This window comes from Megalobrama amblycephala, linkage group LG7, assembly GCF_018812025.1.
Source record: "Megalobrama amblycephala isolate DHTTF-2021 linkage group LG7, ASM1881202v1, whole genome shotgun sequence".
Lineage (NCBI taxonomy): Eukaryota > Metazoa > Chordata > Actinopteri > Cypriniformes > Xenocyprididae > Megalobrama > Megalobrama amblycephala.
The window spans coordinates 8,703,994-8,729,059 of record NC_063050.1 but is presented as its reverse complement, the minus strand read 5'-3'; the positions used below and the strand labels follow the sequence as shown (position 1 = coordinate 8,729,059).

At 36.3% G+C, this 25,066-nt stretch overlaps 4 protein-coding genes across 5 annotated transcripts in view; 2 read left to right on the top strand and 2 right to left on the bottom strand.

The window, feature by feature from the left end:
• LOC125271208 (B-cell receptor CD22-like) overlaps positions 1–2,998 on the bottom strand; it is a 41,546-nt gene extending 38,548 nt beyond the window's left edge. The window contains exons 1-5 of one of the 2 annotated variants that reach the window (XM_048195214.1): positions 1,999–2,998; positions 1,772–1,828; positions 1,084–1,437; positions 740–985; positions 39–290 (exon numbers count right to left, since the gene is read on the bottom strand). In XM_048195214.1, the coding sequence (XP_048051171.1) occupies positions 39–290; positions 740–985; positions 1,084–1,437; positions 1,772–1,826 (907 nt within the window). In that variant the 5' untranslated portion in view covers positions 1,827–1,828; positions 1,999–2,998. The remainder of the gene's footprint in view (positions 1–38; positions 291–739; positions 986–1,083; positions 1,438–1,771; positions 1,829–1,998) is intronic. The other variant, XM_048195215.1, reaches the window with a different exon arrangement.
• LOC125271224 (B-cell receptor CD22-like) overlaps positions 1–25,066 on the top strand; it is a 1,156,500-nt gene that overhangs the window by 386,922 nt on the left and 744,512 nt on the right. The window lies entirely within an intron of this gene.
• Positions 1–25,066, top strand: part of LOC125271198 (hemicentin-1-like) — a 987,774-nt gene that overhangs the window by 237,893 nt on the left and 724,815 nt on the right. The window lies entirely within an intron of this gene.
• Positions 7,345–21,689, bottom strand: LOC125271277 (anthrax toxin receptor 2-like). Its single transcript, XM_048195353.1, has 10 exons — positions 21,393–21,689; positions 18,029–18,100; positions 17,527–17,598; positions 17,232–17,313; positions 16,024–16,128; positions 15,868–15,936; positions 15,663–15,743; positions 11,380–11,428; positions 10,011–10,151; positions 7,345–7,929 (listed from the first exon to the last, which is right to left on the bottom strand). Exons 1-10 carry the CDS (start codon positions 21,509–21,511, stop codon positions 7,889–7,891), a joined length of 831 nt encoding a protein of 276 aa, XP_048051310.1. The 5' UTR covers positions 21,512–21,689; the 3' UTR covers positions 7,345–7,888.

The window sequence follows — 25,066 nt, the reverse complement described above, 5'->3', positions numbered from 1 at the left end:
GACTTAATGTCATAGTTATTCAACCATCATTAACTCACACATTATGTTTAAAGTCACAGCAGAGTATTTCTCTCCATGTTCATTGATGGATCTGCACTTGTATTCTCCACTGTCATCAGAGCTGATCTTTGAGATGCTGTAGATTCTTCCAGATCCTACAAACTTTCCTCCTTTAAACCAGCTGATTTCTGCAGGAGGGTTTGAATCACTGCTGCAGATCAGAGTCACTGAATTTCCTGACACTATTTCACCAGATGGACTGATGGAGATCACTGGATTCTCTGGAGAATCTACAGGAGAAATATTTGAAAAATAATTTAAAATCACCAGTTGATTCTAAAGGCCTTAAAAACTGCATTGAAACTCTGAAGATGTTCATGATTAATTCACTCACACAAACTGATTAAATGAATCCCAAATGTATTTAGAGGGTTTAGATCTAGAAAAACAATCAATCAAGATCTTCCAGACCAGAGTCAGTACATTCTTCATGATCCTCACTTTATTGGCATGCAGGAGCCAAATAGGTATGGATACGATTCTAATCAAAATGCTTGTCAGGAGATTATACGAATGAGTGCAGATGTGATTGTGTGCAAATGTTAGTGCGACTCAAAGATTAAAAACCATCAAATTCAGAAAGAAAATAAGAAAATCCCACAAAATGTTGGCGATGTATTTCATATCTCTGGAACCTTCAAAGAAAAAAGAACTTTAAGTGAATAAAATACAAACTTACATCTGACATTGAGTTGAACAGCAGGAGAGATGTAACTCTGTCCATATACACCACAGCTATATCTGCCTGTATCTTCTCTGTTGACTCTCCAGAGGTTGAGCTGGTTTCCAATAATTCCTGTAGTTAATGGCTGTGAGTTTCTGTACCAGATGAATGTTGCTCTGTCAGTCAGAGTGCAGCTGCTTTTACATGTCAGACGGACTGAATCTCCCTCTGTCACTCTCTCAGGAGACTCCACCTGAAGATCTGAACACAACACACACATTATATCTAGTGCTGCTGTCATACACTGATTATTATTCAACATAATGCACAGAAGAAGAGAGAAACCTCATGAAAGTCACCTGTGACAGTAAGAGTCACTCCTGGATAACCAATCCAATTTCCTGCATGTACATTAGTAATGAATCTGCAATAGTACATGCTTGAATCCTTCAGTGTCACATGACTCAGTCTCATGGTGTAGTAGTACCACCATTTATATCCATAATAGTAAAATCTCAAATTGTATTCAGGGTAATTAGACACATCTGGAAGCTCTACATTATTTAATAAATGTGATTTGGTCCAGAACACTCTCCTGATCTGATATCCAGTAGGGTATGTATAAGTGCAGCTCATTATCACTGATGAGTCCTTTAGTGCACAGATGTGTGAACGACTGTAACTCACACCACAACTATAGTGGCCATAAACTCCTGAAACACATCAAAGTAACAGTTCACCCAAAAAGGTTCTCCCAAGTTCCTAATGTTGTCCGAAAACTATGCAGTCATAAACATTACTGTTTTAATTTAACATGGCACATTTTAGTGTGGGAGACAATTAGATAAAAGTTTTTTTAAACTTGAGCTCTGTCTAAATTTACATAATATTCTTTTTTTGATTAATAAAAAAAATAATAATATAAATTACGAAAAGTGATTCAGCAGGGGTCCACTGATTGGCAGACCCCCCGCTAAAGAAAGTCACAATTAACAGGTTTATTTAATAAACGACTATACAATGTTTGTTAATTCTCCAATGACTCACTGTGAATCATGAGCAGAATCACCAGAGCAAGAGGAGGAGCCATTCTGACGCACATCACTATGAGAAAAATAATATAACACACAGATCAAGAGAAAAACATAGTCTTTAGCTTTAAAACCATTTCCATAAATCAACATCTGTTCATTGTGGTTTGAGAATATTTCTCATTGTTCTCCACAACAGTATTAATCAGACTATATTCACACATTAACCAGTGTAACTCTTACCGTGTTCTGGTGACTCTGAGCTCCAGCAGGCGTTAAACTGATGAATTTCTCATTACTACACACTGTTTATTTTGGGAAAAAAAAAAAAAAAAGTTTCTTCCTCTTTCTTGACTCCTGCCCACACATGCAAAGTAACAAGTGATGTACTGTAACAATGCTCTGCCCAAATTTTTGAATGGTCAATGAATCAAAATTTAATTCTTTAATTTTAGGTTAAATCCCTGGTGTAAAACCCCTGCGGTGAGCTCAGATTGAATCACCGTACCCGCAGTGACATCTAGTCTTTACTCTTGTATGTGTAGCAAGTGGTTAAAATGTAGTGACTATACAACCCTGAAATAACAGGGGAAAGAAAACAACCCAAATAAAGGCACCCAAGTAACTTAGAAAAGGGAAGAGGTGTGAGTTTCCTTGCAAAAGAAAAAAAAACTTTAAATTTAAAATAGTTGCTCAACAATCATCTAAAACCAGCCATCAACACAAGTGTCATTGGTTGAAGGGAACAAAAGGGGGAGAAAAAAAAAAGGAAAAATAACAATGATCATTGCAAGGGCTGAGGCTTCTTCTATAAAGAGTGGGCGAGTATAACTGCACAGGTACACAGATAAAGAACCATGCCAATCAGAATCACAACATCAAAAAACATTCACTGCAAATAATAACACAGCAATAGTGACACGGCAATAATGAAAACGCTTGAAACACTTCAAAAGAACAAAAACCTTCAAGCCCACTTGAATCAAGCCCACAGCATCTTTGGCTGTTTAAATAGCGGCTTCTCATGCACCTGGTTGGCCAAGGACATAAAAACGCTGGTCAGAAAAGCACACAGCCTGAATCTGCTCAATGTGTCTGCATAATACACGCACAGGGCACAAAGCATGAAGTCTCCTGTCTTTCTCTGAGTTAACAGAGGGAAGTGACAAGGCAAGCAGCTCAAACAAGAGTGCACTACACTTGACCCATCCAACGTGAATTAGATGCACAATGCATTTTTACAATATATATGAAATCAGTCATTTTTAAATCAGTAAACCTTAAGTAATAAATTAACTGTAAATTGTAAGTGTATTACAAACCTTATTAAATTGTTTTAATAAGTTTTCTTTCTCAAAACGGGTATTATTCTATTATCAGTCTATAAACTCAATTGACGCACACCAGGGTTTGACATTAACAGGAGCTTGTGGCAAAAATGCCATCAAAATTAACCAAAATGTCCCCAAAATTCAAGCTATAAGGACAAAAAATAATCAGTTCCTGATTTTTATTTTTATAATGACAGTTAAGCAACATCATGAGTAAGAGTACTAATTATATCCTAGAATATATTGCAAATTATACAACTTACATTTTAGGCACAGTAGTCTGTTTTTGTTCCTACAACAAAAGTAGTTCCAAAAAAGCCACATCAGAACCATTGTGCTTACAGTAAATTAAAATGTAAAATCAAAATAATGAAATTATCTGCAGCTCATAATGTTTGTTACATAATATGATCAAAGACAATAATTAGGCCCACTACACCCTAAGTCATCAGAATTTAATGCTTTAGAGCTGTTTTTGTTAAAATTTCTTCCTGGAGAGCATGCTCCCAAACCTCCCTACAAATTTTCATTTTGGGAAACTGAATGGCAAGCGGGTACACTCTTGGCACAACAAAGTTAATGCCTTTATTACAAGCCAGTATACCCCCCTAAATAAACTTTCAGTGTGTAATGGGTGCAACCTTCCTCCAACAATTTCTGCAGAAAACTCAATATTCTTGCAATTGGGCATTAAAAGGTTGATACAGATCTTTGTCTGCATGAGGCTTCAATCATGCACCACTTCAACTCATAAAGCCCTCTTGTCAACAGCACCCTTAGACTCTTTATTGTGGCCACAACATTGATTCGGACCCATCAGATTCTCCCTTTCAGCGGGTAGGCCCATAGAGACCACAGCTCTGGCCGAGGGTGCCCAAAACAGTGATGCACGCACCTGACGCACCCTGTTCTTTATCAGTTCCACCAGCGGAAATGCATACATCAGGGTCCTGGGCCATACCTGTGATAGGACATCAACCCCCTGCGGGGTTCTCCTGCCCTTGACTGAAGAAACAGTGGGCAGTGCATGTTTTCTTCAGATGTAAAATGTTTCACATCAGCCCAGCAGGCCCAATCCTATATCTGTGACACTATTACAGGGTGGAAGCGCCACTCCCTGATCTTCAATTATCTTAAATGTTTGTTGCCCCATATTAAGAACAAAAGGGGGAGAGACAAACTCCTTGCCTGTGAATGACACTACAGTTGCAATGTTCTTTCTGACTAACACAGGGGTAGGCAAGTTTGGTCCTAAAGAGCTGCTGTCCTGCAGAGTTTAGCTCCAACTCTAATCAAACAGCAAACAAGCTAACCAAGATTACTAAGGCTATAGGCAGGTGTTTTTTTTTTTTTTTTTTTTTTTTTTTTTTTCAGGTTTGGAGCTAAACTCTGCAGGACAGCAACTCTCTAGGGCCAAACTTGCCTACCTCTGGACTAACACGTTTCAGTGCCAGAAGGATTACTTTCAACTCCATATAATTTATAAGATGCTCTTTCAGTACTGATGACCACTCCCCTCTTACAGAGCTTCCATCGCACAGAGCTACCAGTCAATATCATGATGCATCTGTCATCGCCACTATACAAGATGTAACCCTGTCCAGGAGGATTCCCTCTGCCATAAGATCTGGGTTAACACAGGGGATCAGAGCTTGAACGACGACTGCTAACATCAAGGTCATAAGCCCTAGCAGCCACAGAACTGTAAGGAAACTCACTTGCCAAGCTGAAAAGGAGTCAATAGCTGCAAAAATCTGCTGCCCTCCATGCTGACAGCACAGCTATGTTCTGCACTGAATCTATCTCTAAAGCAACATATGAAATCATCTGGCTCAGGACCAGTGAACTCTTTAGAGAGATTTATTAAGAATACCAGAACTTGCAAATGGGAGAAAAGTGCTTGTATTTGTTACACTGCTTCTTCCCTGCTGTCTGCTGAACTGCAGAGAAACTCCATGCACAAACCCCTCGGAGAAAAACCTTGGAAACTTTCTGTGCCTTGTAACAACTCTGGTGCTTGTTAAATTGACAAAATTGACAATTTTCTTTGGGAGGAGGAAGTAACGGCTCTCCATTTTCCCCTGTGGAACCATCTTAAGCTTGACCTCTTGAAAAATGTCATTAGAGAATTCCTCACTCCCATTAAGTGAGAGAGTCCTCATGACACTCAAAGTCCTGATCAAAGTCAGGTCCTCCCTCAAAATCGGGTCTATGTTAGGATCCCATGTCACTATATGACTCTGTTTCATCCAAGCGCAGGACATAGGTTATAGTTTACCATACATTAACATCATTAAATAGCCTGGACACTACATGTGTAAACACTATAAATTACTATACACTATGTATTTTTTTTCTAAACAATCATCCCTAATCACCAATTACTTTTTCTTCACTCATTTTTTTATGTCTAGTAGGTCATTAGCTTCTTTCATCCTATGAATCACATCCTCATTGGGTTGTACTTAAAAAAAAAAAAAAAGGACAGCTTCTGTTGACATTAGGTCTGCTGTAGGTCTCTGACTTACTTAAACCTTGTTTTACAAGGTTTAATACATTGTAATATCTCTTTATTGATCCTTCTAGGGCCCTATTTTAAAGATCTAAACGCAAAGTGTAAAGCGCACGGCGCAGGTGCACTCAGGGCGTGTCCAAATCCACTTTTGCTATTTTAACGACGGAAAAACGGTCCGCATTTTTGAAATGGGTTGTCCCTATTCTCTTAATGAGTAATGGGCAGAACGTTCAATAAACCAATCAGAGTGTCATCTTCCATTCTCTTTAAGAGCAATATGCGCTCGCACACATATATGTGTGTGTATTGGCACGATTGTTCAATTAATTAGCCAATTTCGTTCATCATTATAAGTACTAATAGGCTGAATTGAAAATAGATAGTCTAATACACGCAATGACTATTCATCATTACATTTTTATATTTATGTACACAATAATATTCTTTTACACTGTAATCCTTTTGTTTTTAATATTTGGCATGTTTGTGTGATGCGCATCCCTGTGTGTAATAAGCAAAGTCAACGCTCACTGTGGACGCGCCCAGAGGCGCAGTTTCTACCAATGCGCTCTAACAAAAACATATTGCGGCATTGACTTTAGACTTTAGACCAGGTTTGAGTTGGTCTATGGCGCAGTCTATTTTCAGCTCCTTAAAATATCAATGCGCCGGCAATGCGCCTGAACACACCTCTTTTTTAGACCAGCACGCCCATGGGCGCACTAACTGGCGCAAATGCATTTACTAATTTAAGGACGTGGCGCTGAACGGGAAAACGCGAACGGCGCCGGACGCAAACTAGCAAACACACTTGCGCTGCGCCTTGCGTCGCATTGCGCCGGGTGTATTATAGGGCCCCTAGTGTTTGCACTGAAAAAATAAAATACAAATTTGTCATATTCAAAACTACTGACACCAAAAGAGGCCATAAAACAAACAAACCAACAAAAAACATTCATAATGTGGGTGACTGCAAAGTTTGAATGTTTAAACAAGCATAACAGTGTGAACATAGCAGTCTGAACATTATTTAAAACAGGGGTAGCTAATCATCTTCTCGGAGAGCTACCGCCCTGCAGAGTCAAGTGCCAATCAAACAATCCTGAACCAGATATTTAAACAGGGTTGTTGAAGCAGGGTTGGAACTGAAGTCTGCTGGAAGGTTTCCAGGAGAAGGTTTGGCTACCCAGATGCTCTAAAACAACTACTTTTGTGTTACATAGAAGACTGATTACCATTTTGAATGATAAGTAAATGATGTCTATAATCATTTTTTGGGTGACATTCTTCTCAAGTAAAGAATAATTTGTATAAAAGACAGTATCATGATTAAAATCATATCCACCTTATTTCTACACTCCATGACCCTTTGCACAAATTATGGGTGTAACAATCAGTGAAAGGCTCACTCTATGAACTCAATAATACGTTGTTTGTTTGTTTGTCTTTTTAAACTGGGTACAATGAGATGACATTATTCTACTCACCCTTCAACCATTGAACATTAAAAGGACATTTAAAAGTGTAAAAGCATCATCAAGGTACTTTCAAAAGACCATAAATAACCCCAAGGATAAATATCACTGTAGTAATATAGGCCTATATCTAACATTCGTTGCCTTAATCAAAAATGTTCATTAACTTCAGTAATGCGTGATACTATTTTTTAGTGATTTACGATATTTTGACAGATAATAAATTGTATTTACCTGTGAAAACAAACATGGAAAGAGACATGAGGCATTGAGGAGAAAAACTTGAGATTCTTCGTGCATTACAGTGAATTATTAATGGGATATATTGTAAATTAAATCAGGAGAACAGACCACAAATGTGCAGTAAGTGTCCTTTTTCATACTATTACAGCAGAATGCAAAGGGAAAAAAGAAAATAATCATGAGGAAACAAATGCCTCGACTGAAAAGAGCTCTTGCCATAGATATTCTTGTTATAACGTCAGGTTAAAATAACAAGCATTACGTTAGTCTCACAATGTCTGAAAATACAACATGAAGGAAAATTGACAGATCATTCAGTCAAACTGACAGAAGCTTTATTCGTATGGCAACCTTATGATTTGAAATGATTCGTTTCAGTCATTTTAAATGGAAGATCCCAAATCGGAAGTGCCTCCCATAATTCAACACACACTAGCCTCGTGGGAATAAGGTGGAATAGACACAACAATTTCTTTGATTTCTTCTTGTTTCTCTTCCCTCCGTGTTTCTCCTTATTTTGGCTCAGAATCTGAAGATTCAGAAGCACTGCTCATCTTTGTAGATGCAGTCTATGAAGGTATCCTTTCTGAGGTACTCTTCAGAATAAGAGCTGTGACAGAGAACAATTACAAATTTACTGATAACATGAAAGTAAATAACGGTTAAACAAAATATGGATTAAACAGTAATAAAGTTCTGCAAATAGCACAGACCACAATGGAAATGTTTCAAGGGAACCCTAACAAGAGACGAACCTGGCTGGGACATGCTTATTGATCAACGTCTACTCCTCAGTGGTGTTGTCGATGACATGAAACATGAGTTTTTTTTGTTTTGTTTTATCAAATGATTTTTTTAGCCTTTTGGATATTATTATTCTAAATAATCTGATGAAATACCATCATATACCTGTTGTGGTCTGTGCTATTTGCAGCGTGTTTCTGTATTTAGTTGCATTGTAAGCATTTGCAGCACATGTCAAACTGATTGTTTTTTTTTCTTAATTCGCTGGTGTTTTTTAATTCGACGTGTTGAATCGGTGTCTGAGCTCGTCGGTCAGTCGGGACATCTGATCATTCTGATTGGGTGTACAGCTACTGCCAACTGCTGGTACGGAAAGGCATTTCTTCTTACGCAGATTTTTTACATAAACATGTGGCTTCACCTCAGAAGACCTTTATTAACCCCCTGGGGCAGTATGGATTATTACAGTATTACTTTTATGATGGATGGATGTGATTTGTATAGCTTCAAAATCTCATGCAGAGCTTGAAATGTATTTTTTTTTACATGGTAGCACTTGTGCTCCCAACTTTAAAAAGTTAGGAGCACCAGAAAAAAATTTGGAGCACCACAACTAAAATGTGTATTCAGTACATTATATAATGTTTATATGTTTAAATGTTAGATGTTTAAATAAATTGGTCATTTAATTGTTTTAATAAAAAAAGTTTCTTGTCTGGAAAAAATAGGATTTTTTAGTGGTGTAAATATATTTTATTCTGAAGAAATATTCTCATCAGTGTTCTATCAGCTTTGACATATTTAAAACTAAATATTTTATTTGTATTATCTACCCTAAGGGCATTTCTTTAACCTTTATAAAGGGCATTTTTCCCTAATCCCCCAAGTATAGGGAGACCTTTGTTCCGACAGCTATTGAAATTTTAAATAGGATCGTAAGATGAGTTGTTGTTGTTGTGAAGTTTTAAATGAATGTTTGTGTGTTATGTTTTTGTTGAGCCTTGTCTGAAGACAATTTTCTACGCCTGTGGGGCTAGACAACAAAAAGCTTTTGAATTGAATTGAATTGAAATGAATTGAATCTTATTAAATGCTTGCTTCGTCTTTCATTTTAAATTCTTACATTTGATCAATAAATACAATTAGAATAATAAGACACTATAGGGCTGTTACCAATCCAATTAGATAAGTTGCATTGAAAATACAATTGCATTAAATAATGTTATGAGATTGTTATAAATATATATTGAATATACATTAAAAATGTGTTGGAAAGAATGATACTTTTAAACATGAAACTAAATCGCCAGTAGGTGGCGTCCAGTGACCATTTTAATGAGTGAGTTATTGAGTCATTCATTCAAATGATTTGTTCAAATGGCTGATTCATTCAAGAATGAGTCAGTTGTCTAGGTCTATGAATGGGTCATGGAATCTTCATTCAAAATGCTGAATCATAATGAAAACATGATTCTGTCATGATTCACAGTGTTTCTGTGAAATGAGCTATGTTTGAAACTATTTTTGCAAACAATAACAGTCAATAAAAAAACTGTCGTAGATCATCTAGGTAACCACACATTAAGAATATTAATTATTTATTACACTTCTTATATTAAGAAGTGTAATACACTTTTGAACGATTTTGTATTGTGGAATATATGTAAAAATCTTTTATGTAAGGTATCTTATCCAGGACAGTCCTAAATAAACAATAACATGCGTTGTGAATGATCCCTTTTATTTTGTTAAAAGAATTAACATTTTGCAGATTTTGCAAGGTGTGTGTAAAATTTTCACTGCAACTGTACATTAAGTAGAATTCATAGTCATCCGAAGAAACGGTAAACTTACTGCACAGAAAATCCCTTGGAGTGACCTAAAGTTAAGTGGCTTCATGAAGCATACAATAGTAGTGATTAATTGCTCACTTGTAGGGTAACTTACCATCTTTAAGTCTTTCTCTGAGATAATTTCTCTCATCCGTCAGAATGTTCACCTTATCCTCCAGGTGAACAATCTTCTGTTTTTGAATTTCGATTGTTTGCTTCGCATTCTGTAATTGGATGAGTAGGGTAGATGCTCCTTCTAATAGTGAAGGCAAAGAAAAATGTTAGTGTTTAATGTTAGTCAGAACAATCAATTATACAATCAGTGTTAGTGTGAACCTTTATCAAAATTCACATGAAAGAATATATAAAGCTAAAGTTAAAGCTTTTAGAGCAAGGGCGTGTGATGTCACAGGGTTTGTTTGCTCCGTTGGCCAATGAAGTAGCATACAGTAATAGAAGAATTTCTTTACTTTTTGAACACATGCTTGTTTTGAAATGGAGTAAGACGAATTTGAATTTGAAAGGACTGTTGAGCCCATAATAAGTCCAATAATGTATGTTTCAGGGACACAGAGTGAATCTGCTGAAATATCCCTGTTATAATAAGACAATGTAGGCTCATTTGGCTATATGTTATGTTCTTTTTATTTATGGAGACATCTAAGCAAGCTTTGTTCAAAATAGCCTGGCAGAACTTCTGTATTGTTTACATGATGGATGAATGCTCTCATCTTTTTCTGTTACCATTTTTTCCCACTACGTTGGGCCACGTGTCTATTTTTTTAAATGCCTCAACTCAGAATGCCATGTTGGATTGACTGATTGTGTTACATGAGAAAATAAATAATTTTGTCTACCTAATGTAGATTTGATGTAGGTAAAGCTTGCTGCCAGGAGGTGGCAATGCTTTCTCTTAAAGATGTCCTTAAAGATGTCCGAGTGGAAACACTGGAGCATCTTGTTTACAGCAGGTAAGCTAAATGTATTTGCAGGTGACATAAAATAAGTTACACACCACTGCTGCTGAATGAGCCAGTGTAATGCAAATATGTCTGTAAGGTTTGACATAATAAAATGCCACATGAACAATATCCATGAAGCATTGTTTGTTTACATCACGTTGCGCACTGCATAATGACAACAATGTTTGGGATACCATGATCAAAACTTTGTGATGTTGGATATTCATTCAAATTAGGGTGAAAAAAATAAATTAAAATGTCTCTGTCACTAACTTCCCCTGTCAGTCATCTACTATATCTTTTTACCTCAAACACAACACACCCAGTGACATCACACGCAGCGGTAATGCAATATGGCAAAGCCCTTGCTGCAAAAGCTTTAACAAAACATTTTTTTTTTTTTTGGCGGAAAAAAGTGGAAATCAGTTTACTAAATAATGTAAAGCTTAATTTCCATTTTATTCAAATTAATTTAAATCACACAAAAATAAACAGTAAAAATGAAATGCTTGAAATGCTTACGGTTCACATTGACGTCGGATAGGCTCTCTGTGCATGATTGCTTGAGGATCTGTATGAAAAAATCAGCACTCGTCACTGCTGAATCACTATATCAGCTATCACAGTGTCTGGGTCTTTAGCATTCAGTCATTATTTTGTTTTTTTGGCACACAAAAAGTATTGTCGTTGCTTTATAACATTATGGTTGAACCACTGTACTCATATGAACTGATTTAAAGGTGCCATCGAACGTTTTTTTTACAAGATGTAATATAAGTCTAAGGTGTCCCCTGAATGTGTCTGTGAAGTTTCAGCTCAAAATACCCCATAGATTTTTTTTAATTCATTTTTTTAACTGCCTATTTTGAGGCATAATTAGAAATGCGCCGATTCAGGCTGCGGCCCCTTTAATTGCTTGCGCTCTCCGCCCTCCCGAGCTCTCAACTCTATCACTGCATAAACAAAGTTCACACAGCTAATATAACCCTCAAAATGGATCTTTACAAAGTGTTCGTCATGCAGCATGTCTAATCGCGTAAGTATAATATTTATTTGGATGTTTACATTTGATTCTGAATGAGTTTGATAGTGCTTCGTGGCTAAAGCTAACATTACATGCTGTTGAAGAGATTTATAAAGAATGAAGTTGTGTTTATGAATTATACAGACTGCAAGTGTTTAATAATGAAAATAGCGACAGCTCTTGTCTCTGTGAATACAGTAAGAAATGATGGTAACTTTAACCACATTTAACAGTACATTAGCAACATGCTAATGAAACATTTAGAAAGACAATTTACAAATATCACTAAAAATATCATGTCATCATGGATCATGTCAGTTATTATTGCTCCATCTGCCATTTTTCGCTATTGTTCTTGCTTGCTTACCTAGTCTGATGATTCAGCTGTACACATCCAGACGTTAATACTGGCTGCCCTTGCGTAATGCCTTGAACATGGGCTGGCATATGCAAATATTGGGGTCATACATATTAATGAGCCCGACTGTTACGTAACAGTCGGTGTTATGTTGAGATTCACCTGTTCTTCGGAGGTCTTTTAAACAAATGAGATTTACATAAGAAGGAGGAAACAATGGAGTTTGAGACTCACTGTATGTCATTTCCATGTACTGAACTCTTGTTATTCAACTATGCCAAGGTAAATTCAATTTTCAATTCGATGGCACCTTTAAATACATCTTTAGTAGCTTTCTGGGCATCTGTGCCCGGTTGCATAAAGAACCTTAAGTTTTTCCCTTAAGTATGACACTTAAGGCGGGATTTCCCCTTAACTAAGGGAATGACTTAAGGGTGTTGCATATAATCTCTTAAACTGTTCACTTAGGTAAGGGAAACCGTTAAGTGTTTCACGACAGCAACCCAGGTTTTGCCGTTATAAAATTCTACCGTTGCCATGGACACGTTATTTGTTAATACATATCGTGGTAAGTTTTCACAGAAAACAACATAAGATGGATAAGGAAAACAAAAAAGAAAACCAAATATGAAAGAGAACGACCAGACGAGAAACTCAAATTGATAGTTTACTCAAAATTGAGATTTCTGCCGTCATTCACTCCCTCATGTCGTTCCAAACCCATAAGACTTTCATTCATCTTTGGATAACAAATAAAGATATTTTTAATATTTTCTCATCATTTATGTCCATTTATTGAAAAACATCCATATGATTACGGCTGTGTTGGAAGCTCAAACGTGCGCACAAGAACCAATGAGGTTTGTTTTTGCGCGTGATGCACGCACGTTTGCGCTTCCGTTGACCATATAAGATATGTGCTACATGTGTGATTTCATCAATGTTTATGTGAATAAACCGCTAAAGTACAATTTGTTTATCATATAAAGCGGTCGATCATGTCTCGTTAGAAGACTTGGATTGAACCTGCTCACTCCGTGTAACACTTAAGGTGAAGTTTTCCTAACCTTATGTTATACTTAGGGAAATGACGGTTAAGGGGCTTTATGCAACACTTAAGGTTTTTTAAGGGATTACTTAAGTGAAAAATACATACTTAAGGGAAATTCTTAGGGTTTATGACGTTTCACCTAAAGAAACCCTTAAGTCAGTGGTCTCAAACTGCCGGCCCGCGGGCCATTTACGGCACGCCCACCACCTCTACCCGGCCCACAACTGATCTCAAAAATAAAACATAATCCGGCCCGCTAAATTATTATTATTATTATTATTCTCTAGTTGCTACCTGTCTGATATGCAAAGAAAAAGTCGCCGTTCTAAGGGGCATTCACATATCGCGTCACATAAGCGGCCGCGCCGCATTCTCCTTTCCAATGCGCTTTCGCTCCAGTGGCGTCTGTCGTTGCTATGCAACCATGAGCCGCGCTCTCAATCGCTTCTATTATGAGCGCGCTTGCCTAAATTACGGTAAAAGCACTCGTCTTTAAGTCACGAGCAGCACTCGACTTTAAGTCACGAGCGCCGATTTAAACCACCGAAACGCGTCCGATGCAGCCATTAAACGTTACCGATGCTCAAACGGCATCTTGGACAAATGTGTCTTAGCTGTGTAAGCAGAAGCGCTGTTTTTTGGCAAAATAAAGTTGATATATAGCTCCAGTTTTTTTGTTTATTTCTGACCCCTCCACGCCACAAGTGTTGCTGGTTTTGTTCCTAAATTACTGATTTTTTATTCCATATATCTTCCATATTCCATAAGTCGCACCAGACTATTTCAATTAATAGTATTATATTAGTAATAGTATTATATAATTATATTACACTCTGTAACAATGAGAGAGACACTGCTGTTTACATTTAGTATGGTAAATAAGATATTTATAGTATAGGTATAAAAAATATTTTAGTAGGCCTAATGAAATTTGAAGTAAATGAGAAATAATGCAAAGGAAAGCAAATTTTCTGAAATGTTGCGCTTTCTTGCGCTTGAAGGATAATATGGCCCTCCTATGAGGTGTCAATCTCAGAAACGGCCCCCTGACAATTTGAGTTTGAGACCCCTGCCTTAAGTAATACTTAATGGTTATTTTCTGCAACACCCTTAAGTTTAAGGGAAACATAAGGGCGATCTTAAGGGAAAATTACACTTAAGGTGCTTTATGCAACCGGGCACTGGAAGTGTTAATTATCTTGCTGTCAATGCAGGCCTCACTGAGCCAACTGATTTCATCAAAAATATCTTCATTTGTGTTTTGAAGATGAGCAAAGATCTTACGGGTGTGGAATGACATGAAGGTGAGTAATGAATGACATCATTTTCATTTTTGGGGGAACTAGCCCTTTAAGTGAAAGAGTTCAGAGGCTGTTGACAGTGAATGGCTTTTCTGAGGTAAATACAACAGTATATGACATATTGTTTACAAGATGTTTTATTGATGTCTTTTCGCCATTGAAACACAGGAACACATCGATCACAGGAGATATTATATGTTTCAGTAAATTGTACTGTATCTTTCAACATACCTTCAGATGTTCATTCATGTTTATTCTGTAATAAGAAATAAGTTACACACCACTGCTGCTGAATGAGTCAGTGTAATGCAAATATGTCTGACATAATAAAATGCCACATGAACAATATAGCATGAAGCATTATTTGTTTACATCACGTTGCGCACTGCATAATGAAAACAATGTTTGGGATACCGTGATCAAAACTTTATGATGTTGACACAATGATGACAGATATCGATTGAGCAATCACACGTTTCAGTAAGTTGTACTGTATCTTTCAACGTACCTTCAGATGTTCATTCATGTTTATTCTGTAATACTAGTTTAATACTGTAAAACTAGTATTAAAGAGGAAGAGATGATCGCGTTTACTCACGCTGTCGCTTGAATGCTTGTAGCGTCTATACAGAGGTCTGTCACACCACATTTAAAAGTGTCAAAACAGCATTTCCTTTTTGAATTTTATGATAAAATGCATCAAATTTGAAATATGACACTTTGTTTCAAATTAAAAGTACCAAAACACAGAGCTTATTTTAAACTGAAGTGTTCCCAAACTGGAAACCTTAAAGTTGCAATGTAAAGCATTTTGGACACATGTGCACCATAACGGAAGTCCTGTACCGAAACGGTTTGGTACGAATACGTGTACCGTTACATGCCTACATTCCACGTTATACTGTCAATTCCATTTTTATGACTGGATCCCGTGATTCCGTCCACATTTTCCGCATTGTGGAAATTGTAGAAACCTAAATTTATTTAGCACTCTTTGAGAACCCCTGGACTAAAGCACAGAGGCATGTATCACATCTTTTGGGATGGGTGCCCCTGGCGTGGAGAACTTACCGAGTTAATGATGCCTTTGAGAGCTTCAAATCCACCTCTGACTGGAAACACATGCTCCTTGGTACCAGCTACTTCAGCGAGCTGTTGGCAGGCAAATAGAAAGATAATAATAACAGGAGATCATTTTAAGTGTTAACTGCACATGGATTCTGTGCATACATGTGAAATACACACTATTTTAAAATCTGCTGGTTACCAATATTACCTGTTCTTCATCAAAGTCCTTTACGCCAACACAGTACACACGAGCCCCATACTTCCTTGCAGTACTGGCCTATATATACAACATGCAGTCATAAGAACATAATCATTTGTTGCCATAAAAGTATAAAAATATGTAAAGTGTTAGATACCAGCTCACCTCATCCTTACTGAGTTGATGGATATATCTCTCAAGCTTTCCATCAGTCAACACCACAATGATACTAGAGGAATTTTTAAGCTGTTCTTTAATTTGTTGAGATGCCTGGAAAGAAGGAAGAGTCATTAGAAACGTATCTATTTTCTCAAAAACTGCAGGGATAAGAATGCACAGTATATGTAAAAATATATAATGTATCTATCATTGTAATAAAGACTTACACAGAATCCCAGATCCAGGACACTGAATGTGGTGTGTTTATTTAGAAAGATGTAATTATGCCTTATTATGTTCACAAGAGGAACCAAAAAGTTTACCATTTTATTTATTTTATTCTTGTACAAGTAGGCCTGTCGCAGTAATCAATATATCAACTTATTGCGCAATGTATGTACATGACCTCAATCATTTTTGGTGACGCAATATATCGCCCATTATGTTTACATGATAATGAATGTCACCAACATTTTGCTAATCTTGCTGTCATGTCATCTGCAGTTCCTACACAGAGCAGTCATCGACAGGTTAAAAAAAAAATAGTTATTTGAAGCATTATAGTGTTTTCCTGACAACTACAGACAGTTTGGAAGAACATGTCTGAATGTTCTCAATTTCAAAGCCGCAATCCACTATTCCGGTGCAAATATAAATGTCTTCGTTCATACGGACATCTGACTGCTAAGTAGGGTTTGTGTTTTCAGCAGTAGTGCACCCTTACTTTACTGAGAAAAGAAGGTCAGGGAAAATTCTGTGAATGGAAAATTATCTAGTGCCTTTTGTGCATTTGCAGTTTTTTGTTTTTTCACTTGTTACACTTTTTTTAGAAAATATTTACCATTTGTTCAAGTTTTTTATTTAGGATTTTACATTTGTTGATCCTTCAACAACTTGCATTATTATGCTGTTATATTATGATTATATACTAGTGGCATAAAATGGTCTTAAAATACCAATATTATCGTTTATCGCAATTATTTCTGGAACAATATATCACACAACAAAAAGTAGTTATCGTGACAGGCCTAAGTACAAGACTAAAGTACAGGAAATACACGCAGACTTGAGTGTTGAGTATTTCATACACTCCTGTGTTGTCCTCACAACGTGAAAAAAGCTTTTATATACGTTTTATATAAATTAATTTTAATTCACATTTCATTCCACTGTTCATGTAAAGTAAAAATAATAAATAAATGAATACATATTACCAGTTTTAATCCTTCATGCATGTAGGTTTCTCCTGCTGTTCGGACCTCATTTAAAATCCTCAGGCCAACATTAATTTTTCCCCTGATAATGAAAAGCAAGGAATATTCTGATCAGAGTATTCCACTAAATGTTATGCATACAATATTATGCAATTGTCATGTCACTGAACCCTCTCTTCATGAAGGAAACCTTTACACCATAAATATTTACTTGTGGTTAATGTACTACACAACGCAAACACTAGCTTTCTTACACTATGGACTGCAAATACTTCACACAAGCATGATTTCATACCTGTCTCCAGTGAGCGGTAACACAATCTCTGCTCTTGATGAAAACACTATGAAGGACACTCGCATATTTGGACTGGAATGAAAAAAAAAAAATATGAGAAAAATGATAAAACGCTGTAGATGAGTGACAAATAGAAAAATCAAGCTGCAAATTCTAGTTATACACATAGACTGTGAGCCAGGCCTCCTCGCCAACATCACTGCCTGACCTCACAAATGCGCTTCTGGAAGAAAGGTCACAAATGTTCATAAACACACTTCTTAACCATGTGGAAAGCCTTTTTTAATACATTTTATTATGTTTTGTTTTTTCTCCCGAATGTTGGGCCATCTAGGAACCGGATGAGTAGCTGTTGTGTAGCCAAGTTAGCATTTAGCTTTGACTCGAGTTGTTATGGATGACTTCCTTTGATGTGGAGGATTGGCCATTATTGTACAGCTGACTTGTTTGGTAGCATTAATCACACAAACTCAATATTAGAAAAGAAAGAAAGAATATTTACCTCAGAAATTTCTCTGTAAGACTTTTGACAAAGTCACTGATCTGACCCCAGTTGGTCGAAATACTTCCAGATCTGTAACAAAGCACATGAAAAACAATGTCAGCACTAAAAAAAAAAATTAACCCTTGAGTCTGTCTATATACTCAACACACTGAGTCAAGACACTTCATTACAACTGCTGACCACTTCAGTTCCCAGCAACACTCAGTCCTGAAATTCTGTCATTTATTACTTATCTTCATGTTGTTCCACACCCATAAGACCTTCGTTCATCTTCAGAACACAAATTAAGGTATGTTTGATGAAATCTGATGGCTCAGTGTGACCTGCATCGCAAGCAATGTCATCGAACCTCTCAAGATCCAGAAAGGTACTAAAAACACTAAATCAGAAAACACTACATCTAAATCGGTTCATGTGAGTACAGTGGTTCTACCTTAATATTATAAAGCACAGAGAATACTTTTTGTGCGCTAAAAAAACTAAATAACGACTTTTCAACAATATCTAGTGATGGCTGATTTTTTTTTTATAATATTAATATTAAACTTGCATGAACTGTTTTAAATATAACCTTTCTGGATCTTTAGAAATTCGGTGACCTTACTGGCCTCACTGAGCCATCGGATTTCATCAAAAATATCCTAATTTGTGTTAAGTATCTTAATTACGACATGAGGGTAAATGACATAATTTTCATTTTTGGGTGAAACGTTTTCTAATTTTAGCATTGTTGAAAACAGTGGTGCTGCTTAATATTTTGTGCAGCCTTTGGTTTAATAGAAAATACAAAATAATATACATAAAATCAATGTAATTCATCCTTGCTAAATAGAAGTAAAAAATAAAAATAAAAATATCTTACTGACCCCCAAGCTTTTGAATGTTAGTGTTATTTAAAAATAGAAATTGTTAAGTGTTTATTGACAAGGCTGGTTATTAACAAAGGTTGGCTGGTTATTGATAAAGCCAACTTAGTTATTAACCATTGCTGATAGCCTCAAAATGGACAAATAACAGCCTGGCCGATGAGTACAACAAACAATTTTTACATTTAAAGACATTTAGCAGGAAGTTACTATTACGTTAACTACAAAGCAAAGGGATGCATGGGTAACAAAGAACACAACTTGTGCCAAACTAGGACTCAAAAGCCAGAAAGGGACAGTTGTTATAGCAGATCCAGTGAACACCACACACACAAAAATCAAGATGAAATCAAACAGAGCTACCAATAAATGCGCCCAGACAGCAACATAGTGACGGGCCAGATCCGGCCCACATCTGGTCCGCGTGTAATCCACATGTACCAGATGTGGGCTGGATCTGGGCCACACTATGTTGCTGTCTGGATAACCAGAATGCAACTGTAGATATATTGCAACTGAGATGTTTTCATAATGATATCGATTATTATTGAGAAATCACATACAAATCCATGAATCAGTTCAAGTAGAAGTGGACTTCTGCGACATTAACCTCAATGCAATGCAGTGTCTATAATGAGAAAAGTGTGTAAAATGTGCTCTTGAAGTAATAGCTACAAGGTAATTGAAATAATAATTATAGTGCACTGCATGTGCCAAGAACATAAAAGGGTCATTCTACAGAAACGTCCACTTTAGGTATGACAAAATGTCTTAAAATGTACTTCTTTTTTTAACATTTAAACTTAGACCACATTATTATATTACACTTGGACTTTATGAATACACATAAATGACAGCTTAATGATTTTTTATTTTTTTTGTACATTTATTTAAAAACTGCATGTCCCCTCTTTTTGTCACTGGTGTTACCTTACTTCTCTGGCATTTTTAAACATTTTTATGAAATGATTTCTCTTTTTTTTTTCAGCACATGCAGTCAGAGTTACAGAATAATAATGATAATGCAAAAAATAAGGAGATTGTGTGTTATTTATTTTAATCAGGTTTGTTAAAAGTGTGATTGAATGATGTTAATTCAATTGCGCAACCATGTATTTGCTATAACAATAAAAATATTTGAAAAACAATAATAAACAAGTAATGATACAATCCTTTACATCTTAATTCTTGAGTGTAGCAGAATTCAATGAATGTAAAATTATTATCATGTCACATATGACATTTTATTTAATGTGACAGACAAAAAACAGTAACACCAGTGACACAATGAATCACCAGTGACGTATACATAGGACCAAAGATCCTTAATTTTTCAACTATAATTAAGTAGTTTGGACTAAATTTTTACATTTGTTGTACAATAAAAGACTGTCATTGACACTTAGTGAAAGCAGTCAGTAAAAGATTATAAACAACATTTTAAAACTGTCTGTAAAGTCGCTGCACTGAATTTAGCCAAATCCCCTTAATTTAGCCATATCTGACCAAAGGAGGATTAACAATGAGAAAGAAAAGTTAGAATCATGTAATCTTAGTGCTTTTTTTATGCAAAAGAACTAAATGAATAGCTTTAAATAAAGTTTATCTAAAAACGGGTAACACCAGTGACGGTACCACCAGTGATATTTTCATAAAAAGGTAACACCAGTGACAGTAACACCAGTGACATTTTTCATGAAAAATGCATTTTACAAAATGGCTGCTGCAAGGAATCAATCCACATGTTGTAAATTATGATATATTCACTAAATCAAGTAATTTAATCCATTTGTATTCTAGTTTTTTAAAATTCCCTAGCAATAAAGTAGGTCACACCAGTGACTTCAACTAAAAGCTTCGTATGAAAATATGATTTTATAATTAAAATATCTGATAACTGAAAAGAGATAGTGGACTTTCCATTGGCCTTTCTTCATTGATCTTCAGGAAACAGAAAGAAGGAAGTCAAGTGATGTCATCAGTGTGATTTTTTCTTTCAAAATAAGAGATTTTTGTTAAAGGTAACACCAGTGACACAACACCAGGGGACAACTACATTCATTAAAAATGTTATAATATTTATTTAGCATTTGGTTTTTTTATGTCATTTACATTATATATTTGATAGTTATGCATACATTATTGTATTTGAAATGGTAGAAAAACCTGTTTGTGAGCTCAAAATAAAGCACTTTCCCTCTGTACATGACTGTGGGGACGAGCACTTCTGTGGCGCTTGGAATTTTTATAATTAATTAAAAAACAAATATTGCCACATTGATGGCTCAACAAGGTTTCATTGTTCAAATAACATATTGTTTCATATTAAAATATAAAAAAATTGTAATCCTAAAGTGTTTTTTAAGTGTAATATTTCTGTAAAGTCTAGGGACAGAAAAGTGGACGTTTCTGTAGAATGACCCAAAACACAAGCGATAGGTAGGCTCATTAGAAAATCATGTTTTAGAAAATCATTTAATTGTCCGAGTACTTACTGGTCTAAAACAAAGTAAAGGTCGTAGGCGCCGTGACAAGATGGGCTTTCTGCTTTAAAAGATGAAAAACAGAAACAGAAGAAAAGCGTCGCCGTGGTCCAGAGAGTTTTCTTTGTCATGATGAGTTACGCGTCCGTGGGATTAAAAAAAAAAAAAAAATCTTAAGAATGCTTCTAAAACTGACTTGAATGTCGCTTTAAAATCATAAAATCAGTGTCAAGTTCAGAACAGCAGCGCTGCTTCCCCCGGTCTGATCCGTTTTACGCCACCCTGGCTGGTGTCACCTTCTGAGAGTAATATTTGTTCAAAAAGTTGCTTGCGAGTTCGGGTCGTTTGGTGCGCATGCGCGTCCGCCCAGATGTTGCCAACTTAGCTATTTTATTGCTAGATTTAGCAACTTTTCAGACTACCCTAGCAACTTTATTTTCAAAAAGCACCTAGCAACAAATTCAGCTATTTATTTATTTATTTATTTTTATTTTTATTTTTTTTGAAAAGTGACTCAAACAATAATAATAATAATTAAAAAAAAAAAAAAAAACATTTTAATCTAAATTATACCACTGAACAGCTGGCCAGCCAAGCAGCACATCTGTCAGGTGAGAGCTGAAGAAAGATGCCTAACAGTACACATCATATGTGAATTAAGTTGATAGTTGCAGTTATTCAATAATAATTGTTCATTTATGATACAGCATGTTATCAGCTTGTACCTATAATTGTTGTTCAGTAAGGTATAGTGTAAGAAAAAAGTTGCTGAAAAACAGAAAAGGTACTGGTAATTTTCTGCCAGGACATTATCTGTAAAGTTATACGTGACCCTAAAACACAAAAATGCAATGCGTAATTTAAAACACAGGTGAAACACCAGTGAAAAAAATCTATACGGATAATTCCTTCATATTACATGTTGCCTTATTTTTACAGAATACATCGCTTAAAACTATAATTGTTCAAAATGTTTATTTTCTGACGATAGGAAAATGTGCAACTGTTTAATAATTTAATGTTGTATTTAAAAATAAAAATATCTGATCATAAAAATATTTATATTATATTTACAAATAAAATATGTTTATATTATTTTTTATGAACACATTTAAATTAACACATTTTAAATCATATTTTTTATGTGTATTTTACGCAATAACGCAGGTTTGTGTCATGGTTACGCAATGACATCACGCCATCATTTAGCAACTTTTGATTTGGCAACACTGTCAAAATATAATTTGGCTCAAGCGCACACACCCAGCAGCTGTGATCCTCAAACAGGATGTATATTGAATATAAAAGGACTATAAAGGAATAAGAATGATACTCTTACTGCATGTTCAATCATATTTTATTTAGTGTTTTGTTAGTGAATCATAAGGTGCGTCCCAATTCGCGTACTTGTGCACTATTCTATGACGTTTTTAATTATAAATAGTGCAGTAGTGCGTTCACACTGAAAATTCCAAAAAGAAAAAGTGCACTTTAAATACCCGGATGATGCACTAAATTAACGGAAAAAACGAAGTGTGGAATGTTGGACACTTCGTGCACTCAACTGTCGCAGCTTTAATTACGTAGCAGAGGGGAAGGGAGGATCGGACTCCGTTGTTAAATGACAAAATAACCTTATACAATTCACGCACTACATGGATGAGTGCATAGTGCACAAGTACATAGTGTATAAGTGCATAGTGTATAGTGCGTCATTTGGGACGCAACTATAGTGTCATGACTTTACTTTGAGGGGCACATCATTACTAACTCATTATAACCAACCATATCCTAACATCAACTCATGCCTTGTTAATGCATTATTTTGTCATGACTTTACTTGAGAGGGACAATCATAATTAATTCACTGTATACTTACTAAATTCAGCACATGACTTATTTTAAACTTAACATCAAATACACATAAACAAACACAACTAGTATTCAGGCCAGTAAAGTGATGTCGTGTGGCTTTTCAAGAAATCAGAGAGTACAGTATCAACACTGTTACAGTTAGTTGAAACCAAGGAGGATGCAGGAACAAACATCAGCAGCAATAGGTTTATTCGTCAGAACTCAACATGAGAACAGAACAACTACACCATCAAACAAACATTAAGAACAGACAAAGGAGTGCAGGGAAGTGAGTCCATATAAAGGGAGTGCTGACGATGAAGAGCAGGTGTGGGAGATCCGTAATCAGGAGAGTGATGAGGAAATGAGTGCAGGTGTGGAAGAGGGAGGATTATGGGAGATGGAGTCCGGGAAAGACGGGAACTGTGACAATCACGGCCTGTGTCTGGATGGAGACTGAACTGTACTGATCCCAGCAAACTGTCTGACCATGATCCCAGTTTGGTTGTTTCTTTGTGTATTTTGAATTTTTATTTTTTAATTAGCTGCACATAGGTCACAGTAGGGAGGGGAAAGAGAACAACACATAATATATAAAGAGTACTTCTTATTTCTTCTTAAAGAGGCTGTTTGAGTTGGTTTAACCATAAATATTAATGCATTAACTATCAAACTAACATGTAGTTAAGGCTGCTGTTAGTTCTGTGTGAATCCATATGACTCCTGTCAAAGTTAAAGGTATAGTTCACCCAGAAATGAAATTTCTTTCATTAATTAATTACTCACCCCATCAATAGTCCTCATGACATTCAAAGTCAGGGGCAAATCGGGTCTACTTTAGGATCCCAAGTGATCCAGTTGGCTCAAATTAATTTTAATAAGTACTCTCGTTAGTGCCTGATTCCTATTAAAGCATGTCATGATAAATGCTGTTTGACCTATTTTTTATAATGACTATTAATGTCTGTATTACTTAGCTTATTTACTAGCATAGCATACAGCCTGATTGCTTAGTTTATCCAAAATGAATTGCTCGGCTGTTGGGGAAAAAACACTCAACTGTCATTGCACCAGCCAGAACTAATGATGGAGCAGAACTGTTGAACGAGGTTTTCAGGGTTTTTACCTCAATAGCGTTTACCATGTGGCTGGGAAAGAAAGTGCACAAGATGAGGCCGCTACATTTCAATTATTAAAGGGGATGTCTAATGCTATTTTGTGCATTCCGACTTATAAAAGAGTTGGAGTTGGATTCTCCTGCTAAACACGGCCCAAAATTGCAAAAAAAAAAAAAAAAAAAAATGAGTTGGGCATATGATGGAGTATTTCTGTGCCAAATACACTCCTTCAGAAAGTGTATGTAGATGTAGATGTAACAGGTAATGGTAGTTTTATTGACCACAGTAGAGCAGAGGAAAACACACAGGTGAGTGAACTGGTTGTAGATAAGGTGGAACGGGTAGTATGAGGTATAGTTACTGTCCTTTCTGTTGCAGGTAGATACACGTTGGAGCTTGGAGATCGCTGGAGAACTTGGGAGCTGGCTGAAACACACCCACACAGCAGACGAGGCACACAGAGGGAAGGAGACACGCTGGAGACAGGTGAGTGTACGAAGAGGAGTCCTTGAGGTAAGCATAACAGGGAGTATATGCGAACGAGACCGGACATAGAGTGTTGTGTGTGTGCTTTATAGTGCTGTTGATGAGTGGAGTGATGAGGTGCAGGTGGCGGTGATCAGTACTCTGGAGACAGCGTGCGTTGTGATTGGGTGATGTTGGGACCTGACGTGTCTGTGACAGTCCCCCCCCCCTCCACGGCCCACTCCAGAG